Raw genomic sequence first — 27,336 nt, forward strand, 5'->3', positions numbered from 1 at the left:
ACGTTGATTGGGATCTGCACGGCATTCATTGTGATGATGAACAAAACCATCTTCCTTACATAGAGACTAGGGACTGGAGTCTGATATGCCGTCAGCCAAAGGTAAACTTATTACATATGTTCAATAGGAATTATGAAATCCGGCGATGTTCATATGCGCTTGGGCGATAATGCAAAATAACGATAGGCAACTCTACAAACCAGGAGAAACATACAGCAAAGAAAAAGAAGTATTTGAGAGTTCAAGCTTTGCAGTTCCCGTATCGGTGTTTCCGACCACCTTCTTTGACTGGGAGACAAAGAAATCCCGAGTCCAGCCTATAGTCTCTGGAGACAATGTCTATGCGCCCACCATATTGAGGGACGTGAGCATTGACAACAAAGAACCTCCTTTGTTCTTTGAATAGCATCATATCAATGAGAAGCCTTGCAAAGATGGATATAGAAGGCTCTTTGACCAAATTTAAAGATAGATATAGCCATCCATCAAAGAGAACCATTTCTTGTTCTGCTATCCATTCTCCTAACTTGTGACTTTCGACTCAACAACTTCGTGCAAATCGTGAACATCGCAATGGCATCGTCTCAAGCGTCTGATTCAGAGATGGAGGGCACTGAGCCCCTTTACATCCCCTCAACCCAATACGCAACATCCTACAAGTCCACCTACACAATCCCAGACGCCGGCATACTCGACGATCAAGACCTTGTCCTTCTGCAGCATCTCAACTGCTCATACTTCTCTTCTGGTCGTCCTCCCACTCTTGTCGCCCTCAAGCAACACGCCCATTCCCTCGTCAACCTCATCCGCAAACTCGCCCTGACGACCAACACTCGCCCAGTCGGGCACGATGGGATACATGAGAGGAGCTATAAATTTGAGGAGCATGAAGCGTTTGACTGGTTGAACGATCTTGATACGCCTTATGAGAATGATGATCCGGCGCATCATGATCCCCTTTGGGCTTTGCATAATACTGTCCAGTCGGAGTCAGAGACGGGGGGTATTGAGCATCGTTGCCCTTTGACGCGGGTCGAGGATAGTGGTCCTTCTTCTAAGGAAGGGGATATTCGTCGTCCGTACATGACACACCATGATCTTGTCATGCACGCCAATGAATGCCTAGAAATTCTTGATCACGAGTATGCCGCTACAGGTGGTCTCCTTTCCATTCTCCCAACTGGTTTCGAAGCCCCCGAGGATCTGAAGGAAGCCCAGGTCATGTCAGAAAGACAGTTGGAAGGCGCACGTAACTGTCTCCTTGGCCAATGGCTTTTGAATCACCAGCATCTCATCGGTCGAATGCACGAGCTCGAGATCAGTTATGCCAATGCTCTCGATACCCTCTCCGGCGAAGCTCTTGTCCCGCAGCAGATCTTAGGTCTTTCTGGTCCCGATGGTGTTTCAGGCGGTCGAGAGATCGTGTATCCTCAAGACAGATTCGTTCTGGTCAATGCGGGCGACGATATCACGAGCTACATCCATCGTCAACTCGACGTTGCCGAAGCACAGATTGAACAGAAGGAAAAGATCTGGAAGGCAAGTGGCACCATTGGCGAGAGAATCTGGAACGAGGAACGAGGAGGAAAAGTCTACGCCAAGGGCATTGTCCCCATCGACATACCCTCTCGATTCTACCGCATCAAGGGCAAAGGACATCAGTCTCCTCTCTTCGTTATCCCAGCGTCAGACCAGCATCCCGGTGTCTCGCAAACACGCATTATCGAGAACAGGCCTACCGTTGTCTCTGTCGTGACCCCCACATGGCCAGAGCGAGTGTCTGCCATAGAGGCCAGGAACAAGGAGCGTCTGGATCAAGCAGAAAAGCTTGAGGTAGAGAACCGAGCGCTCTTCCGTGAGAAGGCTGAGTTGAAGGATATGATTGCTTTGAAGGCTGCCGAGAACAGACAAATGAGCGAGCAGTTGGCTTGGTATGAAAGACACGCGGAAGTCGTTGAAGAGTGAGGAGGCAATGGTTTGGCAGGTCTGGAAGTTGGAGTGCAGGCTGAGCAAGATACGACCGTGTGGGATTGATGTACAGGAGTAATTGATATGGGGCTATCTGTGGAGGGCTTTTCTAGATGGAGAGTGACTTATATATTGTCAATGCTAGCCCTTTGCTTTCACTTTATAGTATGCTGCTTTCTTAAGAACAAGGTCTCAGCCAAAGCGCGTTGCCTACACCTCTGCGGCCATCCTTCCAACTACACGGCCTCTATCAGTTGGGCAGACATTAATGTTCCAATTGCTGGACAATACCACTATCTCTTATATGACAGAGTATGAAGCCATCTTGTGACTTCAAACTTCAACGACACGAGGCACAACACCGCCGTATAATGTATCACAGCAGTGTGTCTTTGCCTTATCGGTTTCTTGTATACTAATGAAAGGCAACCATGTTCAGCCTTGTCTATACAAGGCTAGCTAGAGATTACTGCCAGCCAACATGTCGGATTGTTCTGAAGGCGAGAGTAAGCCACCAAAGGCCGAAAGGCTTCTCGCACCGCCCTTCAAGGAGCAACATTTGGCGAGGGACTCAAATATGGTTCGTTAATTACGTAAAAGGACCCGGATCATGGAGCAATACATGTTACTTCCAAGCGGTCAGTGCAGCCTCTAAGTGGTTGGTAGCTGATGTTGAGTAGATATCTGTTGAGTTCCCGAGCAGCGCTCTGCAATGGTAAGCCAGTGGTGCTACCGGGAACAATATAGTCATGTGGGAGATATGCAACTCTCTCTCTGTAACTTCGCAGCTCTTGAGAAGTACATCACGGCGCTGTCAAGATGAACATGATCAGCGATATACACCAGAGGACATCTTGAGGAGTGAAGTTGAATAAGTATGTGGAGTAGAATGATCCTCTTGAGATGAAGATGCAAAACTTCCACATTGAGTTCTCACAGTTTCTCAAAATAGGAGTTCTATTTGAAATGAGGTAGCTTATTAGAACCTATGAGCATCTGTTCGTTTCTCCATCTTCTGGGCCTTGTTTGATATGATAGATTGCATACTAAGGTAGCCTGGGTTTCCGCAGGAGAAAGTAGTACCTTTGCTTGCTGAAGCATGCGACTTCAAGCGGAATCAATAGAAGATCCAATGTCTTCTCACTTGACAATCTCGAATGTTCGGGAAGGTCTTGTCCAGACCATGGCCATGGCAGGTCCCCTGGTAACATGCGTCAACATATGACTAAGCCACCTTTAAAGATATCCCCTCCTCAACACCAATCACTGATGAGCAATTGTCACCATCTATCATGAACACTCGACATCAATCATGATGCTGCCACTAAGACGATATGCTTCAAATCTCCATAAAATTCCCTCTATAGTTCCTAAGACATTCACTCGTTCTCTTCATCTCGCTCCTCCGTTCCTTCTTGATGACTATGTCCCACGATACATGACCCTCAGCTCTCGAGATGCTGCCAAGAAGCGTTCTTTGGCATATGCTCACCTCCGAAACTGTAACCTGTGTCCAAGAGAATGTGGCGTAAACCGGTTCGAGAAAACCGGCATGTGCCTCATCGGCGAGAAGGCAAAAGTCAATACGATTGCTCCCCACTTTGGAGAAGGTCAGTGACAACCAGCTCTGCCCCAAGCTTCCTGCATACGATTATCCCTTGCATTTCAGCTTCTTAGCTCGAGGTCTGATCATGCACTGTATTGTTCTATTCATCTTCTGACTTGATCTCTAGAACCTTGTATACAGGGGCATAATGGAAGCGGCTCCGTGTTTATGAGCGGGTGTAACATGAGATGCATCTTCTGCCAGAACTGGGACATATCTCATCAACGCAACGGGATGGACCTGTCACCTGAAGAACTTGGTGATTGGTACATCAAGTTGCAAGAGGTTGGCAAAGTTCACAATATCAACGTTGTTACGCCGGAGCATGTTGTGCCGCAGGTGGCGTTGAGTATCCTCCATGCCAGGGACCATGGCCTGACCGTTCCTATCGTGTACAACACCTCGAGCTTTGACTCTCTTGCATCCCTCGAACTGATGGACGGATTGGTTGATATCTACCTGGCCGACTTTAAGGTGTGGAAACCAAGAACTTCTAAAAGGCTACTTAAAGCGGATGACTATGCCGCCACAGCGAAGGAGAGCGTCAAGGCCATGCACGCTCAAGTCGGTGACCTGTGCTTTACGGGAGATGGAATAGCCAAGAAAGGTCTCTTGATCCGTCATCTCGTTATGCCAGGTAAAGAGGACGAGGGAGCTGAGATAATGAAGTTCCTTGCGAATGAAGTTTCTACGGATTGCTTCGTCAACATCATGGAGCAGTATCACCCAGATGCCCACGTTGGAAAGCCCAAACGATCGAAATCTGATGCCAAAGAAGACGACAAGGAAGTCCGATATGCGGAGATAAACCGAGCTGTCAGTAATCAAGAGGTTTCTTCCATCCGAAAAGCCGCAGAGGAACATGGACTGTGGAGGTTCAACGACCCACCAAAACATGAGGGCTTTGCTATCTGATGCTACAAACTGACTATCATTCGGCCGCTGGCTTGCATTTCTATTGAGCTATGCCATGAGGCTGCAATTCCAAGCCAACAGCGGGGACTAACAGCGCCACCACCTAGCCGGGGCAATCCATTGGCATGGGCGGTTTCATTCAATCAACATGGCAAACCTAACCAGGGTTGATCAGCTGTTCTAGACCTGCGATATCTCTTTCAGGTTCCTGGCGGCCAACTGGACTGAACAGCACCTTCAACGCCAAGCCCAACCACTTCTTATTGACAGTTTGATGAGCCAAGTGTGGCAACCAGGCACGGATTCCCTAAGAACAGCCAACTGTTCGTACACTAGGAAACTCACTTCCAAAGGAACACTAGGACAGATCCCGGAACTCGCTGTTTCGCTTTGTTCCAGAGCGAATTTGGCAACAAAGCGTCCATGCTCCCCATGCCAAATATGGCCTTCCTCGCAGTTGTCTTTGTTCGTGTGCGAGATGGCAAGGGCGGCGAGAAGAATTAATATCTAGCAGAGATGCGTGCTGTTTCTCTTGAGTTGTCTTCCCTGCTATCAGTAACAAATACCAAGAATCACAAATCATTCTAAGATGAATACAACTTTTTCACAAATTCATGGCATGGTTCAACCACCGCCCATGAATGCAAGGATCACTCCACCTCCAGAGGACTTGAAAATCGTTGTCCCCAAACTGCAAACAAGCCCTGTCTTCCCACCTTCACCAAAGTCCCTTCCGGATACACTATACCCAGACACTCCCTCCAGTACAGGCTCTTCCTCTCGAAAGAGACAGCGCCGACGCTCCTCGAGCTCTCGGTCTCGCCAGTCAAGATCAAACGCCAATCAACAGGCCCAAGTCAGCTCTCGCCTTCTCTTCGAACCTCGGGCCTTTGAGGAGCTCTACATAGAAAGGGCTTACCTTGACCAAAAGCTTCAAGAACATTCCTATCGAGCTTCAGATCTTATGAGACGGTACTGCGGAGTTGAGCAACAACTTCAAGCCCTCGATGGCGACCATGGACGACGCAAACTGCGAAAGCATTTGAGTTTGCTAAAGTCCAAGATCAACCAGGCTGCTGAGCAGGAAAGGGCCATCTTTTCACGCCTTGGCGACCTGTACGTCGAGATACAGAGTCGTGAGACGTGGGCTCAAGCATGGACTGTCGACAGCCCGAGTGTTGCGTCGTCTATTTGCTTTAGCCCTGCGTCCTCTGGCTTTCCTACTCCCACTACACCTTTCGTTGGCTCATCGATGGATTTTGCTCCCACAGGCTATTTCAACAACTTCTACCAAGCTGCTGGACCTTGTTACTCCTATGCTCCTTCAGAGCCGGCAATGCACGGCTTGGAGACTGTTGACGAAGCCGCTGAGGATCTTCTGTGTGTTCCTGACTCGTCCTCTGTGAGCGTCGAGTCAGAGACGGCACCAACAACACCAGCAACTTCTGTTGCTACTGATGTTCACTCTTCTAATGAGAAGAACGATTGTGGCTCGGAAGTTGGAGACGAGTTGGACGATGCCCGCTCTTTGGTCGCCAGGGAGAGGCGAATGAGCCTTCCTTGCCTCCGTCACACTTGGCCTGAGGCCTAAGCTAATGAGCATAACATCAGTGTTGCCGGACAACGTGTTGATTTTGAGTTTATCATAATGACTTATCGAGCAAGAACACTGTTGTGTCATCGTAAAAACACCATGTCGTATCATTAATAGCATATCAATCTGGCGTTTAGTCCTTAGCAAGTCTTTAGTTTAGTGTATATGTACTATGTTTTCCGAAATCATATCGCTAATGCACCGGTGTATCCAATGTCCCTTACGCAAACTCTCCGAACTGTCCATCGTCGAATCCAAGATCCTTAGCTGACTGCTTCTGCTGCTTCACAGCGTTCGCACTTGGTGGAGGTGGTAATGAGAAGCCACCAGAAGAGCTTGGGCCAGCAGGTGGTGGTGGTAGCGCAAAGGACTGAAGATCTCCTCCAGCTCCCGAGTTTCCTGCATTCGAGCTACCTTGCTGCTTCCTCCTTCCAAATTTGGACCCGCCAAAGCTCACTGTGATAGTCTCGCCATCCTTGAGGCTGTAATCTTTGTGCTCTTCCTTTTCTTTCGCCGCGGCCGGCTTGCTCTGCTCGCCCTCCCAGCCCAATGCCTTCCTAGCCTCCTGCAGCGCAATGCTCAGATCAAACGCCTCGCTTCTCTCCTCAAAGCCAATACCCAGAATAGCCTTTCGTCCCTGAGGATCGCGCACCGTCAGAGCGAAGAATCGACTGCTGTCAAGGACTGGCTCTACAACGCCAGGGGTGGTATACGGCGCCGCGGCAAATAGCTGGCCGGTTGAAGCATCCTCTAGCACAGCGTCGACTTTGAGCTGGTTGGTCGATGAGGCCGATTCGTATGCTGTCTCGAGAACGCGCAGACGAGCAGTGAAGATATGGCGCTGGGGCTCTGTGGTCCATGTGCTAGCATTGTAGCCCTTTGTTGAAGTCAGGGGAGGAATGTTGTAGACGTGGACGGCATTAGCGACGAAGAGAATGCGCTGGATAGCGTCGTTAGGGAGGGCGGCGCCCGTTGCGGGATCGAGAAGCTCCATTGGTGGATAGAGTCGAGGGATTGTAGCTTGCGATAATTGCCAAGTTAGATGTAGAACTGGTTTGTTGTAGTTGAGATGAGTATATGTTCGGGAATGGAAGCTACTTTCGAGTATAAGATGAAGGTGGAGAGCGACATCTTAAAGTTCGGGAAGGGGGCGGTAGCTGGAGGGGCAGCGCGGGGCACTTTTGATTGCGGAATGCAGGGTAGTCAGCTTTATCATGGAGTCAAGACACGTTATAGAATAAAAGAACATCACTGGTCAAGTTTTGTACGAGTAATGTCACACGATGATACTACTCGTTTAAGTAACAAAACATATTTGAATATCTTCTTCAAGTTCATGCCTGTTGGGTCAAACGAGACGATGACCTTCTGTCTTCTAATTTACAAGGGACTCACTCACTGAAGATGCCCTGCAAGCAAGTGCCGTCATTTCGGCCCCACTCCCCACCGGGTATAGAATTCACCCCGCCAAACCACCTCGAAGACGCCTGACTCACAAGCATTGGATCAAAAATTCCCCTCCATCAGAATCTCGACTTGGGAATAGTATCATCTCAACCTCCCAACCACATCCGCCTAACCTATCGCACACCCTTCACCATGGCGACAATCGATACATCAGGTAAATACCTACAATCCCGTTTTTTCTCTACTATACTGACCCTTTGAAAAGTCGCTGCCCCGGCAGATGTTGAGCAGCCCCAGGCTCCCAAAAACGCCGATTTCGAGTCCGTCACCCACATCCACCGTTTTATGCTACTCTAACGCCCTTTTAGCATCGTCGAGACATATCGCGGCCTTATTGCTTCAGACCCCGATCTTACAAAACCCGTCGCTGCTATCGAATCTCTCATCGCCCTCCTCAACGCCCACCCTTCAACCACAGTCTTCGAGATCCTCGACACAGTTAAAGTTCACTCCGACCGCCTCAAAGCCTCCGTCTCGAACCCCGTCCCGCTCTCCGCCGGAACAGATCTCTTCCTTCAGTATCTCGTTTCCTCTCTTCGCCAACAAGATGGCAGCTTCGATGCCGTGAGACAGCATCTCCTTCGAAACGGACGTCTTTTTGCTCAGCGTGCTAATGCCGCGCGAGAAGGTATCGCGGATGCAGGATGGAGACTTATCCGCGAGGGCCAGTGCATTCTCACACACGGTGCTTCGCGATCGGTTGTTGGAATTCTAGAGCGTGCTGTGCAGAATCTTGGTGCGGGCAAGTTCAAGGTTATCTACGTGCGCGAGGAGACCCGTGTTGAGGAGAGTGATCGCATAGTTCGCGAACTCCGCTCAAAGGGTATTCCCGTTGCCGAGATTGCAGAGGCTTCGGTGGCATATGTTATGGGCCTGTTGCGTCAGGTCAACATGGTGCTTGTTGGTGCCGAGGCGGTCACATCCAACGGAGGCATCATCTCTCGTATGGGTACTCTGCAGCTCTCCAAGTTGGCGGCACAGGCCAACCTTCCTTTCTACGCCGCTGCTGAGACACACAAGTTTGCGCGCAAGTTTGTGATGGACCAGCGAGATATTGGTTTCAAGCAGGATATTCTCGACTTCAGTGTCGACACAAAGAGCAAGGATACTGTTGATGCTGTCGACTTTACTGTATGTTCACTCAAATTCTTACGCCCTGATCAAATTACTGACATTTGGAATAGCCCCCAGATTTCATCTCGAAACTCATTACAGAGAATGGGATTAAGCTTCCCTGCTATGTCTTTGAGCAACTGCTCGATATCTACGGCAGTCTCAACGGTTGAGAAGCCAGTCCCGCATGTTTTGATAAAATCACCCCATCCTGGCACTTGCTGAGCAGGATGTGCTTGGCTCTTTTAAATCTCTTCCATCGGCAAAAGTTTGTCGAGTATGAAGATGCTATCATCAAACTGTTCGCTTATGGCGTTTGGAGGCTAGCTGAAAGCCCATGATCAGGGCCGACGTCATGAATACTGTCTGCAAGCTTGGGATGCATACACGATGACGATGTCTGTTGGAAGGGCACTTTCTACCATCATATATATATATATATCTGGTTTGGTAAGGCGTTCAAAATACAAAGGTGCTTAGAGACGGATATGAAAGATACATTTGCTTTCTCAGGGAGTGACTATCCTCCTCTTCCTCCCGCTTATGGCAATTTGGGGCCTTAGAAACGACAGAACTCCAACAATAAAAAGCTCCAACTCATTAACTCGTTTGCGCTAAGAGATCATTCGTAGACATGAGAATAACGATACGGAGGTTTAGATATCCCGCACCAGTCTGGCTCCTACCCAGGCGTAAGGGTAGTTCCTCTGGTACCAGTTCACGAAACTGGCCCGTCCTGCGATACGTGGGTGTGTTGCCCACGAACCACCCAGAACAACATTGTGCTTGCCGTCGAAAAAGTCGGTTGTATACAAAGGATACAGAGACATGGGCTCAAAGCCTTCGTGTCGCTCGAGAGTTGAGCTTGTCCATTCCCAGACGCCGCCCATCTCGGCTTGACCAGCAAGTTTGTTGCCCCGAGAGGTAACTGGCATGGGGTGCCAGTGACGGAAACCGACATTGGCGTCGGTTAGGTCGAAGAATAGCTCAGAAGAGCTATCCTTGACCGAAACTGAAGAGTCGGATGGTGGGGTCTCCTCAACACCGTCGTTGACAAGGTGCCTGCCATATGTTAGTGGGCGCCACAGTTTCTCCTAAGATTATGCTTACCCGTTAACTGCGGGAACCGTCTTGGACAGGATACGTTCAGCCTCTGCCTTCTTCTGCTTGTTGACGTGCGCATAAATGCTCTTGGCCTCTTCGAAGGAGGGGATTCGACCACCCATCCATGCCGCGCAGCCAGCCAGCTCATCATATGAAGCAAATACAGGCCAGTCAAGTGCGTACTTGAGAGGAACTAGACCATACATGGTTCTAACAAACTTGCCGTCAATGAACGAGTCGGGAACCTGGTTTGCGTGATAGCCGTTTCCATTTCCGTTGGAGTAACCATTTGTATGTCCGTTAGTGTGGTGACCATTGGTAGCACCATCTTGTTTGCTAGAAGCAACCGAGGACCACGAAACTGGGATCTTATCAATCTTGGAGTTGTACAAGTACCGAGCGTACTATACTTTGGTTAGAAATTGATGAATATCGTCGGTAATGACCACATACCTCCTCGTTGGTGATAGCTCTGCCTTGAGCTTGGAATGCATGCACCTTAGCTTGTCGTGCAGGCTTCTCATTATCCCTTTAGAGGCAGGTCAGTTGATAGTCATCACGTACGAGTTAGAAGTGCAACGTACCAGCCAAAATGACGTGAGGGGTCAGTACCATCCTCGGGATCATCCATTCCCAAAGTGATTGTCTGCTCTGGGACATCAAACCACTGGTTCGGGACTCTAGCTTCGTACGATTGCTGAGCCAACTTTGCAAAATCAGGCTGTACTGTGTGAGGGGGTGGAAGTGTCTTGTCACTCTGGAGCATCATGTACAGCAAAGTCTCAATGTGCATCAGCTCGTGTTCAAAACCGACCCAGATAGCCCGGCCGATATCTCGAGGAATCTTGTCTTGGCCATTCTGATAAAGCTTTTGCAGACGAGATCGAACCCTATCTTGGTATGCGGTAATCTCTTGAACAGGAGGCCATTCGTCGGGAATCTCGGAGTGAGTATGACAGTGCTCAGGGTTGTCTACATCGGGATCGATTCCTCTCTCGAAAATGGAGTAGTAGGACGCGGGATCGGTCGGTGGTTGGCCGGTAGTCTTGGTCAACTGAATATCGAGGAAGGTCGGGATATGACCAAGGTAGAAGATGCATGCGTTTCGCAATTTGATGGGCTTTTCCTGAAGCTCCTCATCGGCAATCATATCCTTGGTCACGACATCCCATGCCTTCCAAAGCGCCTTCCAGTCTTGGACTGTTGGCAGAGGCTTGGCGGCGTAGAGAGAGGGGATCAGACTGAACGGCATACTCGACTTCTGCAAAAGGTGAAGTCCTACACGATTGTTAGTCTCCTCTTGGCTAGCTTTCATGCACGCTCTTGATATATCTCCAGCCTCAGTCATGCGCCCCCACGTCATCCTGGAAATTGGCCTATCCTGGACACATGCTGCCGGTCGAGCTGGAAAAGGAAACACCCCTTCGCCGCGATTCGCGGGGTATTCCGGGGGTGCATGACTCCAAAGCATCAAATCGCATGTTTCCGGAGTGGGATATGCACCATGAGGGAATTTGACCTACCATACTCATCTCCCCGTGTCCAGCGACCCATCTCGGTCAGACCTGCCAGCTTCCAAAGCTTTGTCTTTTCTTCCTCGGAATACTTGAGACTTTGTTCGATCCATACCCGTTCGTGGGGCATGATCTTTGAACCGAGAACATCCGTGGGTCGTGTCGGAGAGAGAAACGCCTGATGTCGCCCGCCTTCATCATCGTAGACGTACTCACCAATAACCCTCCATTCACCAGGGTTGAAGACTTCTTCACCGAGGATCTCATTGGCGTTATCAAGGCCATTTAGGATAAATCTGTGTGATGTCAGTCCCTAGAACTCATTAGGAGTGTAAGTCAGCTTACTTATGGGTTACCCCCTGGGAGTCTGCATCCAAGAACTGCGGCATTAACATCGACATATCCAAGCGCGTTTGGAAACTACGTACCGTTGTATGCATGGCTATGGAGTTGTTAGTATTGCTGACAATTGAGTGGAGGTTGTAACTTACTAAACACTGGATGGGTTGCTGCAAGAGTCAACCGCAACGATCATGGAATCAGTTGGCGTAAGGACTTCTGCGAACCCCCCCAAAAAGTCGGCTGCCTCATCTCGTGTAAAATTTCCTATAGTTTCCTTGTCAGTATCATGAGAATGGTCTTGGTATGAGTTACGTACCAATGCTGGAACCGAGATGAATGATGCACTTGGAGCGGCTCGTGAGAGAAGGATGCTTAAGCCATTCCCGTCCATCATCATATGTACCAAGCAGACCATGGCAGGAGACATATTTGAAGTCGGGTACCTGAGCTAGAGTACGCTCAAGTTCTTTAAGGGATAGGTCCAGAGCGAAGTATTGGATCGGCTTCTTTGCCTTCTCAAATTCTTGTAGGAGCAAGCAAATCTTGCGGAGGTTTCTTTTGATTGTCAGTGACCAATGTTTCATACCACAAGGGGATAGACCAACCCGCTCCCCAGTTCAATGACCATAGATCCCTCGGGGATTTGACTAGCAATCTCGGCCGAGTTCTTCTTCAGAATCTCAATCTCATAATTTGTCAAGTAATACTCATCCAAGTATGTGATCTGGGGTTTATGAGTGAATGTAAGAGGGGCCTTGGCAGAATCAACATACTTCCTCAAAGAGCTGCAGCCCTTTCTCGTTGTATAGTAGAAGTGTGGGAAGCTTTCGTGGACCATCTTCAGGGTTAAAAGATGTAGTGATCTCATCTTTGAGGTTCATCTCGACAATTTCACCACGAATATCGATAATACTAGGCACAGCAGGCATCGATGTGTTGCCATTCTGCTTTACCTTTTGAGGGGCAGCGGCAGCGGCTGGAGACGCTGTGAGGGAAGGCATGATAAAGCAAACGCAGATAGAACAAAACAGCGTAGAACTTCAACTCGGAATATGATGCTTGATAGAGACAAATTGACGGGGACAACTATGGTTTATAGATTATAACAGGAGTCGTCTCGAAGGGCGTGGCTTTCATTACTGATCCTCCCACCATCCCAATAGGTCCGATGTACCTGAACATGTTTACCTCCTCAGTGGAGAATAGCTCAGACGACTCCTCATGTCTTGATCAAGCTGGGCAGGCATCACAGCCAAACAACGCGGGGGGTGGTACACTATTCTTAGTTCAGGAAATCGTCATTGTGCCGAATGGTCGAGCAACGAGACTACGCGCCAGGAACACGGCTTGTATGATCCACTTGGATGTCGCAAAAGGGAAACCGGCTGTGCCTCAACGAAAGTAAATGGCCCCGATCGACAGCCTTCGGTCTGGTGGAAGTACTGTACATGGCTCTCGAGCCCTGCTGCTCGCCGTATGTGAACAATTCTGAAATAAGTTTGTCATGGTCTGCATTCTCAGAGTTGCAGCATCAGCACTTGTGGAGTGAAAGTGGGAGAGGTTGATGATAACTGGCAAATCAATCACAAGAAGCCCGCCCCACGCCCCACGCGCGTGGGATAGCTCACCAGGTCAGGTCTGAGCTTGGAGTTGTGGCAGAGTGAAGCTCGATCATGTGTGAAGGGAGCTTTGGCAGTGGTTTGTGCGTCGACATTGGGATCTTATATAGCGATCAAGGAGCTCGATTCCCTGCATAGTCCTTCGGAATTTCAGCCTTGTCTTGCGTGATCATAAAGCTTGCCCCGGATCTTTTAAAGTCATGGAGATCAGTACATTAGAGCATCTCTAAGTCGACCGTCTCTTACCGGAACCATTTCCCTGCAGAAACCTCGGTATTGCTTCGAACCGCAAGCGGCGTAGGTACATGACCCTGCTTTAGGAAACCGGTTTGTACGGGTCATCGACTTGTCTGTTGTCGAATGTATAAGAGACAGGATTCGTCGATCTGAAAGATAAGATGGGACTTGTGAAGCTACCCTGGCCAGGTCGTGAAGAACCCCGCGAAGCTTCCGGAAATGCCAGCTCTAAGCCCCTCCTGGTACCTGTGTCGCCCACTAAGACATGGCCATTTGGAGGTCTTCAACAAGGGGTGAGCACTAGGTGCAGTGACTTGCATATGCCGGTCTTGGCGATCCAGTTGTGACTTGATCTGAACGTCATGCGACAGGTAAGCTCCAGGCTTGCAGCTCACTGAGCTCAAACTCCCCGAGTCTACGCTCTTGATGAATGATCAAATCCGACGCCGCGGAAGCTGAGCTGCCTGCAGGACGCTTGATTACTCAGTCGGCAACGTCACTTTCTTTTACCGATCGTACGCGATTCGGGCCGGCATCGAACCACTGGAAGTTTGTTGTTTAACCGAATCTTTTTGGTTGTATTGAAAGAGGAGGAATTCAATCTTTCCGGGAAAGAAGCAACGAAATTGTCATTGCATGTGCGAAAAGTGGAAGGTGCAAGGCAAAGCTGGTGCTTCCTTCCGATTTACACAACCAGGCACAGCCTATCAAAACTTCGACATGTGGACGGAGGCAATACTGATGACATATCATCAAGGCTTCACGTCCAGGTGGGTGACAGAAGAATTATCTTCTAAGGCTTCAGCTATCATAACAAAGTAGCCTAAGTACTAATCTAAGCTAGCATAAAGTGACCAAATTATTTCATCTCTTATGCTTTTCCGGGCCAATTCTTCTGATACCCTGAGGACATATAAGATTCAGAACTAACTATGGAGCCCGCTGACCCAGAATGCACGGTCTCTAATCAAATTCGCTTATTAAGGACTAATTACTCCCCAAATGCTACTCGCAATCGACCTGCGCCTGAAAACGATTCCAAATCATTCAAGACTTCGCTTATCCGTTTTGACCCCAACGTTTCCATGTTTCCATTTAGGAAATCTAGATTACCTGATTCTAAAAGACCCTCGTCGATTCCAGGCAACGAGAGTTGGCTTTTGGATGTTGAAGGAGTAGGTTTGGGCGGCTCGTCCAGCATTGCTTGCATACTCTTCGTGGATGAGAATGTTGGGCTCATACTATGGCGATGTGTGTTGTCTATTCTCTGCACACGATCTTGTGGACCTTCCACTGAATGGCGGATCTCTCTGTTTGGACTAACAGGATTTCTGACCTGCGAAAAGTATCGGTTCGTGGCCTCCAGATTGTCCAAATAGCTTTGCGCAGCAGGCAAGTACGCTGTCGCCCTTCGCAATGCCTGACAGGCCGTTCCCACCATCTCCTCCTCAAGTATACTCGACATGTCTACTGAATCAGCGACGTGCTGGCTTGTCACTTTCTGCTTCAGGTCCATATGTGGGAAATGTCGGGCATATACCGCCATGAAACCTGCCAACCAGATGGAGAATGTAGTGAGTGATGATAGAGGCAGCTTGTCCTTGCAAAGTTCTGTCAAGTCGATGACATTGCGAGAAGCTCGGAAGACTTCTTCTGCACTCTCTTCCCAAAACCCATCTGGTGCATGATCAAGCATGGGCTGTGTTCTGTCAATAGCACCATGTGGTCCAAGACAGCGAAATGGCAGGAATGGTAAGTACTCTCGATTGAGAACGATCTGACAGATTGAAGCTAGCATATGCAACGAGACGTATGTATTGGTAGCTTGATGATTGTCGTGGCGATAATAGTTTTGCCGTGATAAGGCAAAAGTATCAGGTAATTCGTCGTAGAATGTCTCCAGATCGACTCTCAACTCGAAGAACCTCGATCTACTATTCCATGGAGGGAAGTTCTCTTGCAAACGACCACCTCTCGAACTATACGTCGAGATATCACTCCAAATATCTATTAGCTTGGTAAACTGGCTCAAAGTGCTGTCATCGTTGATTTGAGGCTGGATGAAACCTTCAGGTACTCGTAGAAACCCAGTGTATACATCGAGAGACAGATCGAACGCCATCTCAGAACACGGCAATTGTATTCTGAGACTTTCGGCTGGAGTGCTAAGGGCTCGGTAGCTTCCACAGCTCATCGAACGGTCGAGAATGAAACAACTGTACATTGTTCGTCGCCGAGTCTCCCTCACGATGGCGACCTCAGCTGACCTTGTTCGAAACTGTCGTTGCGTAGACGCCTGAGTATCTAACATACCCATACGTTGGTCATCAAGCTCAAGCTTCATGATTTTGGCCATCCGGATTGCAACACCGACATATATCCAAGCCGACTCGTGCTCTTGACTCCACTCGAATAACCCAAGCATTAAGAATGCCTGGACTCGCTCCACGGTGATGGTATCCATAGCTGTCCGTAGAGGGCCAAGGGCTGTCGTCAAGGCAGTAGCAAAGAAGTCAGATGCAGCAACTGGGTTTGACTTGGGTTGCGGTGTGCGCAGTCGATTGCTTCCATGCTGAGAATTTTGCAGATGTGTCACGTATCGCACCAAATCTGGGTGGAATCGAGCTGTGAGTGTCAAGATACCGAGTAGTACCATATTCAGCTCTGATGAAGAGTCTTGCTTTTGTCCAACTCCGCTGCTCATCTTCTCTTTGAGAGACGGTAGATGTATGAAAGGAAGTTCTGTAGCATAATGCTGTTTGTAGATGTTGAGCAACTGACTCCAGAGTTCAGTTGTCAAAAAGGGATATGCAAGAATCTCTGCTGCATAGGCTGCTGACCTCTCACTGTTGCGACCAGGTATATCGTCCAGCTTTTTTGTTCTCTTCTTTTCTTGATGAGGTTCTTTTTCTGGTTTGGTCGTCGGTGGAGGATCGTTTCGTTTTGTTGGGGCAGGAGCTGGCTCGGGATATTGACATTGATGTCCTCCTTTGATACAAGTATCGCATGGACTATTTCCTCCATCATTATCGCATTTGATCTTTGATCTCCTACATCGCACACATGCAATGCTAGATCTCATCGGTGGTTTCCCCCTTGAGTTCCTCCTCCCAGCTCTCTCATCAGAATTGGATGGCGTCTGTATCCATACAAGACCATTGTCACCGGCGTCAGGTCTGGACTGTTCATTACGATAAACAAGCCAGTTTGACGCCGGTAACGCGCCCTCTTGGGCACGGGATACTTCTTCGAGTTTTCGTTTCGAATTCGGTAAAGGATGTGAAGTTATCTCTGAAGGTTTGCTGCCCTCTGGTTCTATGGGCGAGAGTATAGACTGGATGCGAAGTTGAGAAGCTATTTTGGCGGTTGGTGCTCTTGCGAGCTCGTATTGTAGTGTATGGATTGGTCTTGGCGAGTTGATGATCACCCTGTCAGCCCTGAGACGAATCGTGGTCTACAGTTCGGCTTTTGGATATTGTTTTAGTACGGAGCAAAGCGACAGTCGAGTCTGGGTATTATACGAAGAGAGAGAGCAATATGCTAAAGGAGTTATCATGCACTCCATGGGACACAAAACTATTTATACTAAATAACTAGGGCTCTCAGACATGAACAATTTTCAGTTCGTCACGAGCTACATCGCGACATTGGATCCATAGCAATAGAAGCAAATGAAACACCGGGCCGACCTTGAAGTTTCCCATGCCGACTTACAAGATGCCATCAACGGCCCACGCAGACCGAAGTCACTAGTCCATAGACGGTAATATACAGGCCAGACGTGCATAAATTCTGGGTACATAGTAAGGATGGACATGGATCCTTGTTGCTCTCTTTTCTGCCGAAGATGTACTGCAAGGGCGTCAAAGCTAAAGATGGGACCTTTTATCGGAAGTGCGTCCGTCGAAAGATGCCAGAAGGTAAAAAGACTAATTAAATTAGTGTGCCGTTGGTTCGCCGACAGAGCCTCATGACTTGATCAACGTCAGTTACCACTTGGGAAAGAATTCCCGACCTGAGGGATTCATTGACTAATAACCTTATATCTTCTATCAAGATGATCGGAGAAGGATTATATTCATGATTCCATTTTATTCATGTCATTCACCACTTTCTTTAACTCACCAGAGTATTCAAATATCTAAGAAGATACTCTGTTCACCTTTTCTATTGATGTTGCCTGCAGTATTTTCTCTCTCAATGTTTAACCCCATACCCCGTAAAGAATGTTCAGCGATTGTGGGAACTCCATATGGGGTTCATAATACGCGGGATTAAAATGATACGTAATGATGGGGTAAAATAACATGATAAAAAGATGTAAACGAATGATTGCGGGTTTTGTCCGGTAATGTCTTTTTCCTTCTCAGCTCCTGATCGTGGGGGTTTACTGTCTAGAGTTCAGAATTCAATATCAAACAACAACAACAACGGAACTTGTATAGAGGATTGGCTTCTCTGGGCACTCATGTCGAAGCAAGGCAAGGAGTCATCAATTGATGTCCTACAATAACTAGATTAGGCATCTGGTGAGAGAGACAATAAAGATATTAGAATTAGATCAGTGTCGGTAGCGTCGGCCGAATCAATAGCGTAAAGCTGAACTGTAAGTAGCAGTAGAAATGAGAGCAATTGGTAATACCAGGCCCAGATCGGAAGACCTGACCGAGACTTGAAGAGAAATCCACGGGGCCGGTTCACGGAGACGGGACGCTACAAAGCCGTTTTAACTTGACCTGAAGTGGGCTATGGAATGGGCTGTGGGCACGGGAGCGGCTTCGGTAGAGGCTCTGTAAGAACCATAATAAAGAAGGTGAAAAGAGAGCTGAATGGGCCTTTTTCTCGGTGAGAATCCACTGCAGTAATTAATTAGTAGGCGAATTACCTAATGCCTTGCCTCAACCTTTTGCATCTTGAAGAATCTAGATCTTCGGCTCAATGTATACCCGCCATTGCGCCTCATTGTTTGCGTGGACATTCAAGCTGCCTCTAGGAGGTACTCTGGGTACTACAGGACGTTAGTAGAGGTTGGTAGTTTACAACATGTCGCCTCCAAGTGACAAATCAAGCTCTTGAAACTCACCAATAACTGTCGACTCATATGATCATCCTTGTCATGTCACAACAGAATGCCAAGCTGGACTAGCCAGCAATGGACCCTCTGAAGTAAAGTGCCTGGCTTTAAGCTTAAAGTGCCAGAGTGCTTCGCCCATTTGCATACGCAATCTTGAGATTATTTCTCCTATACATACTTGATGGCAAATACCCCAACAATTAAAAGTTTCTTTTCCATTACCTGTTTTGTTCCAATTGGTGTTTTCAAAGAAGCCACACCAAACCAGACCAACTAAGTGGCGATGGCAGGGGGCATGTGTTCCTTGATGGACGCCAACCAATTGAATGACGTCGCTCGCCTTCTCAGAGGCCTCACAAGCTACAGAGCTTCACAATGAATGAATTTAAGCGCCGACAGACGCCCTCCTCTTCTGATGAGAATGGGGTCTCTTTGCAGCCAACGTCAAATCAATCCCTTGCAACAAGCGCCCAACATACAAACAACTCAAAGGATTGCATTGCATTGACGCGCATCGCGCTTGTCTTGCCTATAGTTGGTGGATCAAGGGTGCTGTCATAATTAACCTGAGGTGACCCCTCCATCTTTGACTCTGCGACTTTCCAAGTTCCAAGATTCCAACATATCTCTCCTATTCTCGCCTTCTACTCGTTGACCTAAACTTATTCCTCTTTTTCTTCTGCATTTGACATCCCTGGAATCGCATATTCTCTATCAACCAAACATCACATTCTAGCAAATATGTCTAATGTAAGCCAAGACATGCCTCAAGCGCATCATGGCAGCTGCTCTGCCCAGCCCATGACGTCCGTCTTTGCGCAACAACCATGCTAACAGACCTCCCAACAGGACCCGAAGCTCCTCTACGCTGTAGAGGGCATCAACGCCTACCATATCACCAATGGCAAAGAGCAGTCCCTCACTCCTTCGGGGCCCCAGACCCTGTCGCTCCTAATGGTCCCGACCTCCTCTGGCTTCGTTGAACCTTCAGGAACTGGCTCCGATGGCGAAGAGGACTTCTACCTTCACTTGCATCTCCCTCCTGAGCTCGACCTTCCTCTTCCTGCCACGACCCAGATCTACCACCAGCCACCTACAAGCTATCTGATTCCCCGCTGGGATCTTGGCCCTGACAGCGGTGCCTTTACCCGCATCGAATTCCCTCCTACCAACTCTCGAGCTGGTGTTCAGGAAGACGTTGACACTTTCGAGACCATTCTCGCTCAGTGCACCGCATTCCTTGAACGCTCAGCTCCCCCTCACCCACCACGTCCTTCCGAGAAGGCCCAGGCCAAAGCGCGTGAGGCCGCTGGAGAGCAGCTACCCGCTTACAATCCCGCAGACTATACTCCTGGCGAGGGTTATGCTCAGGGCAGCCAGAGCGCACAGAATGGGGGCCGAATCGTGCTTATTGACGAGGAGGACGGCAGTGTCCTGGGAGAGTTGACAGACAGCTACCAGGTGGTGGAAGACAAGAAGATTAAGCCTGGTTCCAAGGGTATGTACTAGCAAAATGTCCCTGTGTCGCTTTGATTTGCTAACACACACGCAGACCCCGTCGAGATCTCCCTTCCCACCGATGGTGGCCAGAATATCTCTGTGCAGCCCGTTTCGCAGCCATGGACTGAGAAGGACATGCACCCGTCTTACAAAAAGTCAACCCTTGTGAGCAGCGCAACCAAGGCGTCTCGACTCATTGTCACGACCTCCGATGTTGTCTCCAGAACACTTCAAGGCCAAGCCGATAACTTTACCCAGAAGACAAAGCCTAACGCCAAGCCTGTCACCTTCGCCCCTACTACACATGCACATATTCGCCGGATCAATACCTTCTCGACCAAGGCAGCCACTTTCTCAGCTAATACGGTCGGCACCATTGGTAACATCGCGCAGAACGTTGGTGCAACCGTCACTCGTCGTAAGGATGGACGGGCTAGAGGTTATGACAAAGACGGTCAGGCCATTGATACCTATAAGCCAGGCGTGCTCAACAAGAGCTTGATGGCCTTCAACACTGTTGTCGATGGTATTGAACAAGCGGGTCGCAACTTGCTTACAGGCACATCATCCAGTGTGACAACTGTTGTTGGTCACCGCTGGGGTCCTGAAGCTGGTGAGGTGTCACGCAACCTCGGTGGCGGTGTCAAGAACGTTGGACTTGTCTACATCGATGTGACAGGTGTGTCCCGACGTGCCATTCTCAAGAGTGTTGCAAAGGGCATGGTTGTCGGAAAAGTTAAGGGCGGTGGCGAGATCATTGTTGGGGCTACAGACAACGGAGGTTACGAGACAAGACCAGAGAATGGTCAACGAGCGCAAAGCACATATGGTGACAATGTCAGCATTGCAAGCGGCCCTGATCCTAATGGAAAGAAGCCTGCCAAGGGACAGTACTGAGGTGGTAAGATGAAAGATATCGAATTAGCGGTTATGACTTGGTTTTGGTGCGGTTCATTTGAGCTTTTTGCTGGGCGGCAATGCGGATTCTATTGGTGGTTCGTTTCGAAAGGCCATTGTATCACTTAGGTAGTAAATCTTTGAAATCTAAGCTTTACTGATTTAATGACCCAAAGAAACACGATCGTCTAGTCGTGTAAGCGAATCAGAGGTACAGTATGAAATCATGTATATTAGTACGGTGTGATCGCGGGGCAGTAGCTGCCATCGCGTCGCGCCTAAAGAGCTTCACTTTAAAGGCTACCAAAAAATACATATTGTCGACGGCGCGCAATGTCAAGGGCCAAATCGTTCCAAGACCACGATATCGCAGCCGTCGCATTGTCTGAGCTCGGCTGAATATCGCCCATTGGCTGAGATAGAGCTCGGATATCAGATCTTTGCAGTGTGCATCAAGCAAACCTCCATCTATAACAATCTGCAGCCAAACGGGCAAGTGACTGGTTCATGTGCCGTTTCGAGCTCATTGGCGTTATTATAATTATCATTCGTGATTTCGGCGATTCGATCAAGTCTAGGAAAGCTAAGGCTCGGTGTGTTTCTACCATTCCTATCCTGTGATGCATCACCGCTAATTGTATGCTCAAGATCTCCCGAACCATGCTCCACGAAATCCTCCTCTCCCTCTCGGGACACCCATCCCCTCTCCTGCGAACCGACACCACTCAGCCGCATGCACTATCCGGAATCTCGCCCGCTGAGCGACAACTCCTCGCCTCAGCCGCCCACCTTAGCGAAGTCCACATCAAACTCATCAGCTACACGGCCCAAGTAGCGAACTCGCACCCATCGACCATTTGCCGAGCCGTTGCGACAGCCATAGACTCGATCCATCTAGCCGCCTTCCAGCGAAAAGTTCTCGATGTTGAGGAGAGCATACTGCAAGATGACCCGGAGCTGGTCGGTGCGTACAATATTGTGCCTCTGACGGCTATCATGGGCGAGTTTAAGGATTGGACTAGGAGAATGGACTGGCTATGGGAGATGGTGCAGTTCATGCTGGCCAAGGATAAGAAAGGCAATGAGTGCCATGGCGCACACCTTATGGACCGGCTACGGCTTGAGCTACAGAGTGGTTATAGGGATGTTCAAGAGACGGCTTTGAGTCTGGTCGCAGTCGCTGAGACTGCTTGGCTGAAGCAGGTCTCTGCTTGGATCTTATACGGCAGACTTCCAAGCTTTGGAAGTGAAGACTTCTTCGTCCAAAAAGTGGAAGAGTCTGAAGAGGTTAGTCTAAGGACAGATCCTGACAGAGCATTGCTAATGGAAGCAGGAATATATATCGCGGTCGAGTCTGTTGCCCGCCTTCGTGACGCCAGGCACAGCTTCATCCATGCTCTTCATCGGCAAGTCGTTAAATCACATCAGAGTCAAGAGCAATATCGACTCAGGACTTCGTGGTCTGGATCACTTGTCATCCAAACTACAAGAACTTTCGAGTCTTTCCTTCCCGCTGAAAAGTACCAGCTTTTCAAGAGCCATTATTGCGGTGCGGATATCTCTATCTGAGAATACACTTCAGAAACTTCTTCCGCTGTCAAAGGTGACGGAGATGTTACAATTACTAAGAGACTTTTTCCTTCTTGGTCGTGGTGAATTTGCCATGCAGTTGACTCACGAGGCAGACGAGAAGATTCGCAGTCGATGGAGGAGAGCAGATAACTTGGCCTACGAAAAAGGAGATGGTTTGAAAAACGTGACGGTCAAAGAAGGTGAGGTTGCTGCAGTTCTTGCTAGAACATGGGCTGTTCTGGCATCTATGCAGGGCCAACACGCTGAGGAAGACGAGCAACTTGAGCTTGCTCGAGATCTCTTGCGACTCAACCTTACGAAGAGTAAGACGACGACGCCATTGGGTTCTGGTTCTGGCCTCAGTCGAGAAGCTGCGAACTTGTTGTCTGAATCACCATTCCGCAACCTTTTGTTCTCTGTCCCTTCTCTACTATCTATCCAAATACCTGCACCACTGGACATGGTTCTATCACCATCGGATGTTCAGATCTACTCATGTATCAACGCCTACCTACTATCAATGCGCAGAGCGCACATCCGACTTACCGATCTATGGAAGATCACATCGCTGCGACGTCATCATCCAACATCAAGAGGCGATCGGGATCAGCTTATTCTTCTTCGAAAAAGATGGACAGCACGATCATCGTCAATGCGCAGTTCATGGACAACAGCCAGTGCTGCCATCTTCTTCCTTGCCGAGACGGAAGCCTATCTACAGACAGAAATTGTAGCTGGACTGTGGGAGGGTTTTCACGAGTGGCTGACAGCCAATGATCCCAAGCATGGTCGCTCTAGAGCACCAACACCTACCAAGTTTCAAGATGAGGATGGTGGTGTTGATGAAGGGGATGACGATGAAGATGATTTATGGTTGAGCAGCGAGAATGATAAAGCTGCAGCTCAGAACGAGGCTCCCAAATCATCAGATTCGACTCCTCCACAAGACCCTCAAACGCTCTCTACAGCACATCGCCTATACCTACGTACTCTCATTCACCGTCTACTCCTCACTCAACCAACCTTTACGCAACCTCTCTATAATCTCCTCATTCACATCGATCATCTCGTTGCTCACTTACACCGTTTACATGCTATCTACACCTCTATCGACTTGGAACAAGACGCCGGCGTAGTCGACGCCTTCGTCGATCTCGAATCCGAAGAGCGCGATGTTAAACGTCGTCTCCACGATATCGAGTCTCGTGTCCGCTCCGGCATAGAAGATGTTGTCGCCGCACTGCGCGTGCTCGAGTCCGACCCTATTTTCACAGCAGAATGGGAGGGCGACACAGCTCCCGCCACTGCAACTGAGGAGGATGACGAGGAAGAGGAGCGACGGGGCAGAGCACGGGACACAGACGATGCAGAGGAACGTGGTGGCTTTACGGCTGCTCGGGTCGGCGGTATCAATCGCCTGCTCATGAAGCTTGATTTTGGCACATGGTTTGGCACGACGGACGGACACAATGATGTCGAGCAGCAGTAAAATCAACGGCTTCTGACGTCTTGACGATATGCCGCCGTATAGAAAGCACCTAGAGTGAAACTAGTTGGCCAGACCTGCATGGATCTCAATAAAAGACTGCAGAGTGCCAAATCAAGGCACGTCTGCAGCGATGAAAAGCAAAGAAAAAGAGCCGGACGTTTCCCCCACGTCTGTGGCGTTACAGTGGCACGATTTCCACATCCCCAAGTGCGTCTAGAGCTGGTTTGACAAGGGTTACATAGGGAATGCATGAGGGTTTTTTCTGCTGATGGATGGATGTCCAGGGCCAATGATTGACCTATACCAATGAATAGTTCAGATAGACATGTATTTGGCCAAAGGTTTTGCACAATACAGAAAGGATTGATTCATTTCGCCGATCATGTCAGCTCATGATGATATATTATAGTATGCACTTATTAGCCTGATCTGTAGTATCAGGCATTTTTATGCATGTGTCTAGGCCGGTCTAATATTTCGAAGCGATTCAATTCATTCTGAGCCATACCCATTTTCATATCTGGGGTCAGAGGCGTAGTCCAATCCGGGGTAAATAGAGACACCGGGCAGTGTGTACCAAGCCAAGCCAGATCATTAATCCTAGGGTTTCTCATTTCTCATGGCCCTATCCCAAAACTCCGAAGCGCCTTACATGCTGATACCATAGGGATGGATTTTCCAATCCCTCAAATGCCTATCCACACCTCGCAGTCCTGTCAGTCTGTGACAGGCGTGGGCAAATAAAACAAAGAAATATCCAATATATACACAACCGTTCTTGACGGAGGAAATAACAATTGTTAAAACAAAAAGGTAGAAGATGAAAGTTGTTGTCTCGCAGAGAATGATGAAGCATAACCTTGCTTTGTAGCAAAAACGACCAAGATCTGATGGGGACACTCGGAAGGGATGCCAGTTGCAGGTGCGAAGTTATTGAACTCGCTGCCTATCAATATGCAGCGACAGGCTTGCGACCAAATCTTAATGAGCCGCGACTCGACGAGTGCTCTTCAGAATGGCGACGATGAAAGAAGCTGGGCATGAAAGAGCGAGGATTGGAGTGTACACTGCTAGTGTCCCTTCGAATGGCACGGTGTGAAGGCTTCTTGACTTGCCACCGCTCCTTGATGCAGTCATCAACGAGAGAAATGAGGCCAGTGGAAATAATTACACTAAAATCATGTTAGATCAAATCATCGCGAAAGGGGCAAGAAACTACTTACTCAGCCACATCTGTAATTGCATCAATAATGCTGCTGTCGCTAATCCATATGTAGCAAGGAGTGACCCAAGCACCGGCTATTTCGTCGTCGAGGACTTGGTTAGGACTGCGCATCTCAGGAACGATATGAGCCACGGGTGCACCATGACCATCTCGAACAAGATGGAATGAGACGACATTGAGGTTCTTGTCAATCACACGCTTCCAGGCGTACGTGTGACCCCACCACTCAAACTCATATCGTTTGTTTGTGCGTCCGCCCCGTCGTGCAATGTCTACACGGGCATAGTTGCTGAACTCGAGCTTGATGCGGTTGGTGGGGACCATTCGTGCCTTGGGTTTGGAAGTTTGTGAATCTGATTTCTCTGGATGATGAGAGCCAGACCAGACGGAAGCGTTGTCGGAATGTGTCGAGGCGCCGGCGGTATTGCCGTGTTTGAAAACAGAAGAGCTGCTGGATGTCGGTCGGTGAAATGGAGTTGTCATTGTACGCATGGCTGAGCTCATTGATCGCTGAAGGGCTGGGCGTGCTGCAGCAACGGTGCTGGTAGGTGCTGGGGCATATTCTCGCTTGGAATTGCAGACCTCTCGTCCAGAATCACGGCAATAACGGCGCACTGAGAACTCTCGGCGAGCAAGGTCGTGCATTCGAAGATGGAATAGCTGAACAGCAAGTGTCCGTCGAGTATGTCCGAAGGGGACAACAGTATCGACACGAAGGTTCATGTTACCGTCCGAGGTACAATCGTCGTGACGTACGGCAAGTCGGTCCAACGAAGGAAAGAGGCGAGCAAAGTCTTGAGGCGTAGATGGCCGGCAGGGGCGTTCGTTGGAGGTTCCGCGATAAGGTGGCAGCACTGGGGGAATATGAAGTGATTCCGGATCGGACAGGATATAATCCTTATCTGCCTCCTCTTGGCCATCCTCCCTGTCATCTTCGTCATCGTCATCGCCGCTTTCCTCGTCCTCTTCCTCTTCCTCCTCTTCCTCATCTTCGGTTTCAATTTGTGCTTCCTCTCCGCCTACAGGCAGGTCCCGACGCAAGGGTGTCATCTCAGACAATACCGAGTCATACGTAGCGATAGAAGAAGAAGATTCAGTGTCGAATCTGCGCTCAGCAGCTGATTGTGCCTTCATGGGTGCCGTCGGCTGGCGATGTTGAGATCCATCAAGGGCCTTGTTGTTTGATCCAGAAGCTGAGTGGTAGGATGTAGGTGCTGTTGATTGGGAGGCTTCTGAAAAGTAGGAGTCGCGGCGTGAATCAGAGTCTGAATGAGCGGGGGAAGTGGTGATAACAACTTTGCGTTGCCGCCGTAATGATGAATTTGGTGTCATTGTTTGATATTTCTCAATTGAATGAGGTCCAGTATTGTGCAATCCAGGTTGATGTTGGAAATGAAATATAGTTCAGGAGGTGTTTAAGTGGTGTCGATACTTAGCGTCCAAAGGGGAGATTTTAAGTGATGTCGTGGCGTAATAATGTCTTGACAGGTGGTCGAATGATGTAGACTGTGAAATATATAACACAGCCAGGTTCCGTCAGGTTGAGTCAGAGGGTTAAAGTCGGTGTATGTCAGTGCCGTGAATGTGAAGTAATCACAAGAGATATATCTTCTTGAAGTCGGGTCTGCCTTGATATGGATGGTAGACTAATAGACGTTGGTTGAAGGTGGGGAGGGGGGCTTATTTGGTACCGAGCCTGGCCTTAATACGCAACCAGTGGAGCTCAAGATGCCAGGGGTACGGTAAGACGTGTGCTGTGCTCAGGCATGGACTCGAGGCCACATCAGGAACCTGGTCGATTCTCTCAGGCGGGACGGACCACTTTGGGACCACCTGTCAACCCGGACCACGGCGGGGAGGGAAGAAACGCCTCGCCCCGGCCTCAGGCTCGACCATCTCATAATCATGCTTAGGTAGGTTAACCTTCAATAGACACCCCCCTAGTGCCTCTTGTTGCAGCCAGCGGTGACACTGTTGCAGCCTTAGTATCTCTGTACTTTTCTGTTGGATGGCAGAGTTTGAGTGAGCAATATCCAGTCGTGGAGACAGCATTGCTACCATAACGCCGACGGTTAAAGAGACAATTGGGACACAGACGGC

At 49.0% G+C, this 27,336-nt stretch overlaps 10 protein-coding genes across 10 annotated transcripts; 6 read left to right on the top strand and 4 right to left on the bottom strand.

The window, feature by feature from the left end:
- Positions 1–519: 519 nt before the first annotated feature.
- Positions 520–1,953, top strand: B0J16DRAFT_400804 (uncharacterized protein; the record flags this gene model as incomplete). Its single annotated transcript, XM_046132550.1, has 1 exon — positions 520–1,953. A coding segment is annotated over one exon (1,434 nt), but the record flags the coding sequence as incomplete, so codon positions are not given.
- A 1,307-nt stretch (positions 1,954–3,260) lies between these two features.
- Positions 3,261–4,784, top strand: B0J16DRAFT_150144 (uncharacterized protein). Its single transcript, XM_046122039.1, has 2 exons — positions 3,261–3,578; positions 3,702–4,784. The coding sequence occupies exons 1-2, from the start codon at positions 3,281–3,283 to the stop codon at positions 4,487–4,489; spliced, it is 1,086 nt and encodes a 361-aa protein (XP_045981053.1). The 5' UTR covers positions 3,261–3,280; the 3' UTR covers positions 4,490–4,784.
- Positions 4,785–6,192, top strand: B0J16DRAFT_150145 (uncharacterized protein). Its single transcript, XM_046122040.1, has one exon. It carries the CDS (start codon positions 5,079–5,081, stop codon positions 6,078–6,080), a length of 1,002 nt encoding a protein of 333 aa, XP_045981054.1. The 5' UTR covers positions 4,785–5,078; the 3' UTR covers positions 6,081–6,192.
- Positions 6,150–7,236, bottom strand: B0J16DRAFT_343989 (uncharacterized protein). Its single transcript, XM_046128138.1, has one exon. It carries the CDS (start codon positions 7,075–7,077, stop codon positions 6,304–6,306), a length of 774 nt encoding a protein of 257 aa, XP_045981055.1. The 5' UTR covers positions 7,078–7,236; the 3' UTR covers positions 6,150–6,303.
- Positions 7,237–7,430: 194 nt separating this feature from the next.
- Positions 7,431–9,067, top strand: B0J16DRAFT_150152 (uncharacterized protein). The gene is made up of 4 exons (XM_046122041.1): positions 7,431–7,704; positions 7,756–7,810; positions 7,859–8,681; positions 8,735–9,067. Exons 1-4 carry the CDS (start codon positions 7,683–7,685, stop codon positions 8,834–8,836), a joined length of 1,002 nt encoding a protein of 333 aa, XP_045981056.1. The 5' UTR covers positions 7,431–7,682; the 3' UTR covers positions 8,837–9,067.
- Positions 9,068–9,319: 252 nt separating this feature from the next.
- B0J16DRAFT_385699 (C-type lectin protein) lies at positions 9,320–12,624 on the bottom strand (the record flags this gene model as incomplete). The annotated part of the gene is made up of 11 exons (XM_046131517.1): positions 9,320–9,725; positions 9,774–10,171; positions 10,221–10,296; positions 10,352–11,045; positions 11,291–11,577; positions 11,627–11,648; positions 11,710–11,723; positions 11,773–11,887; positions 11,940–12,178; positions 12,229–12,347; positions 12,397–12,624. The coding sequence occupies 11 exons, from the start codon at positions 12,622–12,624 to the stop codon at positions 9,320–9,322; spliced, it is 2,598 nt and encodes an 865-aa protein (XP_045981057.1).
- A 1,658-nt stretch (positions 12,625–14,282) lies between these two features.
- Positions 14,283–16,404, bottom strand: B0J16DRAFT_343995 (uncharacterized protein). The gene has a single exon (XM_046128139.1). The coding sequence runs from the start codon at positions 16,181–16,183 to the stop codon at positions 14,471–14,473; it is 1,713 nt and encodes a 570-aa protein (XP_045981058.1). The 5' UTR covers positions 16,184–16,404; the 3' UTR covers positions 14,283–14,470.
- Positions 16,405–19,294: 2,890 nt separating this feature from the next.
- Positions 19,295–20,950, top strand: B0J16DRAFT_356520 (senescence-associated protein-domain-containing protein; the record flags this gene model as incomplete). The annotated part of the gene is made up of 3 exons (XM_046129477.1): positions 19,295–19,303; positions 19,403–20,051; positions 20,106–20,950. 3 exons carry the CDS (start codon positions 19,295–19,297, stop codon positions 20,948–20,950), a joined length of 1,503 nt encoding a protein of 500 aa, XP_045981059.1.
- A 508-nt stretch (positions 20,951–21,458) lies between these two features.
- B0J16DRAFT_150234 (Spc98 family-domain-containing protein) lies at positions 21,459–24,379 on the top strand. Its single transcript, XM_046122042.1, has 3 exons — positions 21,459–21,543; positions 21,599–22,237; positions 22,284–24,379. The coding sequence occupies exons 2-3, from the start codon at positions 21,611–21,613 to the stop codon at positions 24,009–24,011; spliced, it is 2,355 nt and encodes a 784-aa protein (XP_045981060.1). The 5' UTR covers positions 21,459–21,543; positions 21,599–21,610; the 3' UTR covers positions 24,012–24,379.
- Positions 24,380–24,960: 581 nt separating this feature from the next.
- On the bottom strand, positions 24,961–26,568 carry B0J16DRAFT_269825 (uncharacterized protein; the record flags this gene model as incomplete). Its single annotated transcript, XM_046123520.1, has 2 exons — positions 24,961–25,183; positions 25,235–26,568. The coding sequence occupies 2 exons, from the start codon at positions 26,566–26,568 to the stop codon at positions 24,961–24,963; spliced, it is 1,557 nt and encodes a 518-aa protein (XP_045981061.1).
- Between the last annotated feature and the right edge of the window lie 768 nt (positions 26,569–27,336).

Source organism: Fusarium flagelliforme (assembly GCF_020744385.1).
Source record: "Fusarium flagelliforme strain FIESC 12 MPI-CAGE-AA-0113 chromosome Unknown B0J16scaffold_5, whole genome shotgun sequence".
Taxonomy (NCBI): domain Eukaryota; kingdom Fungi; phylum Ascomycota; class Sordariomycetes; order Hypocreales; family Nectriaceae; genus Fusarium; species Fusarium flagelliforme.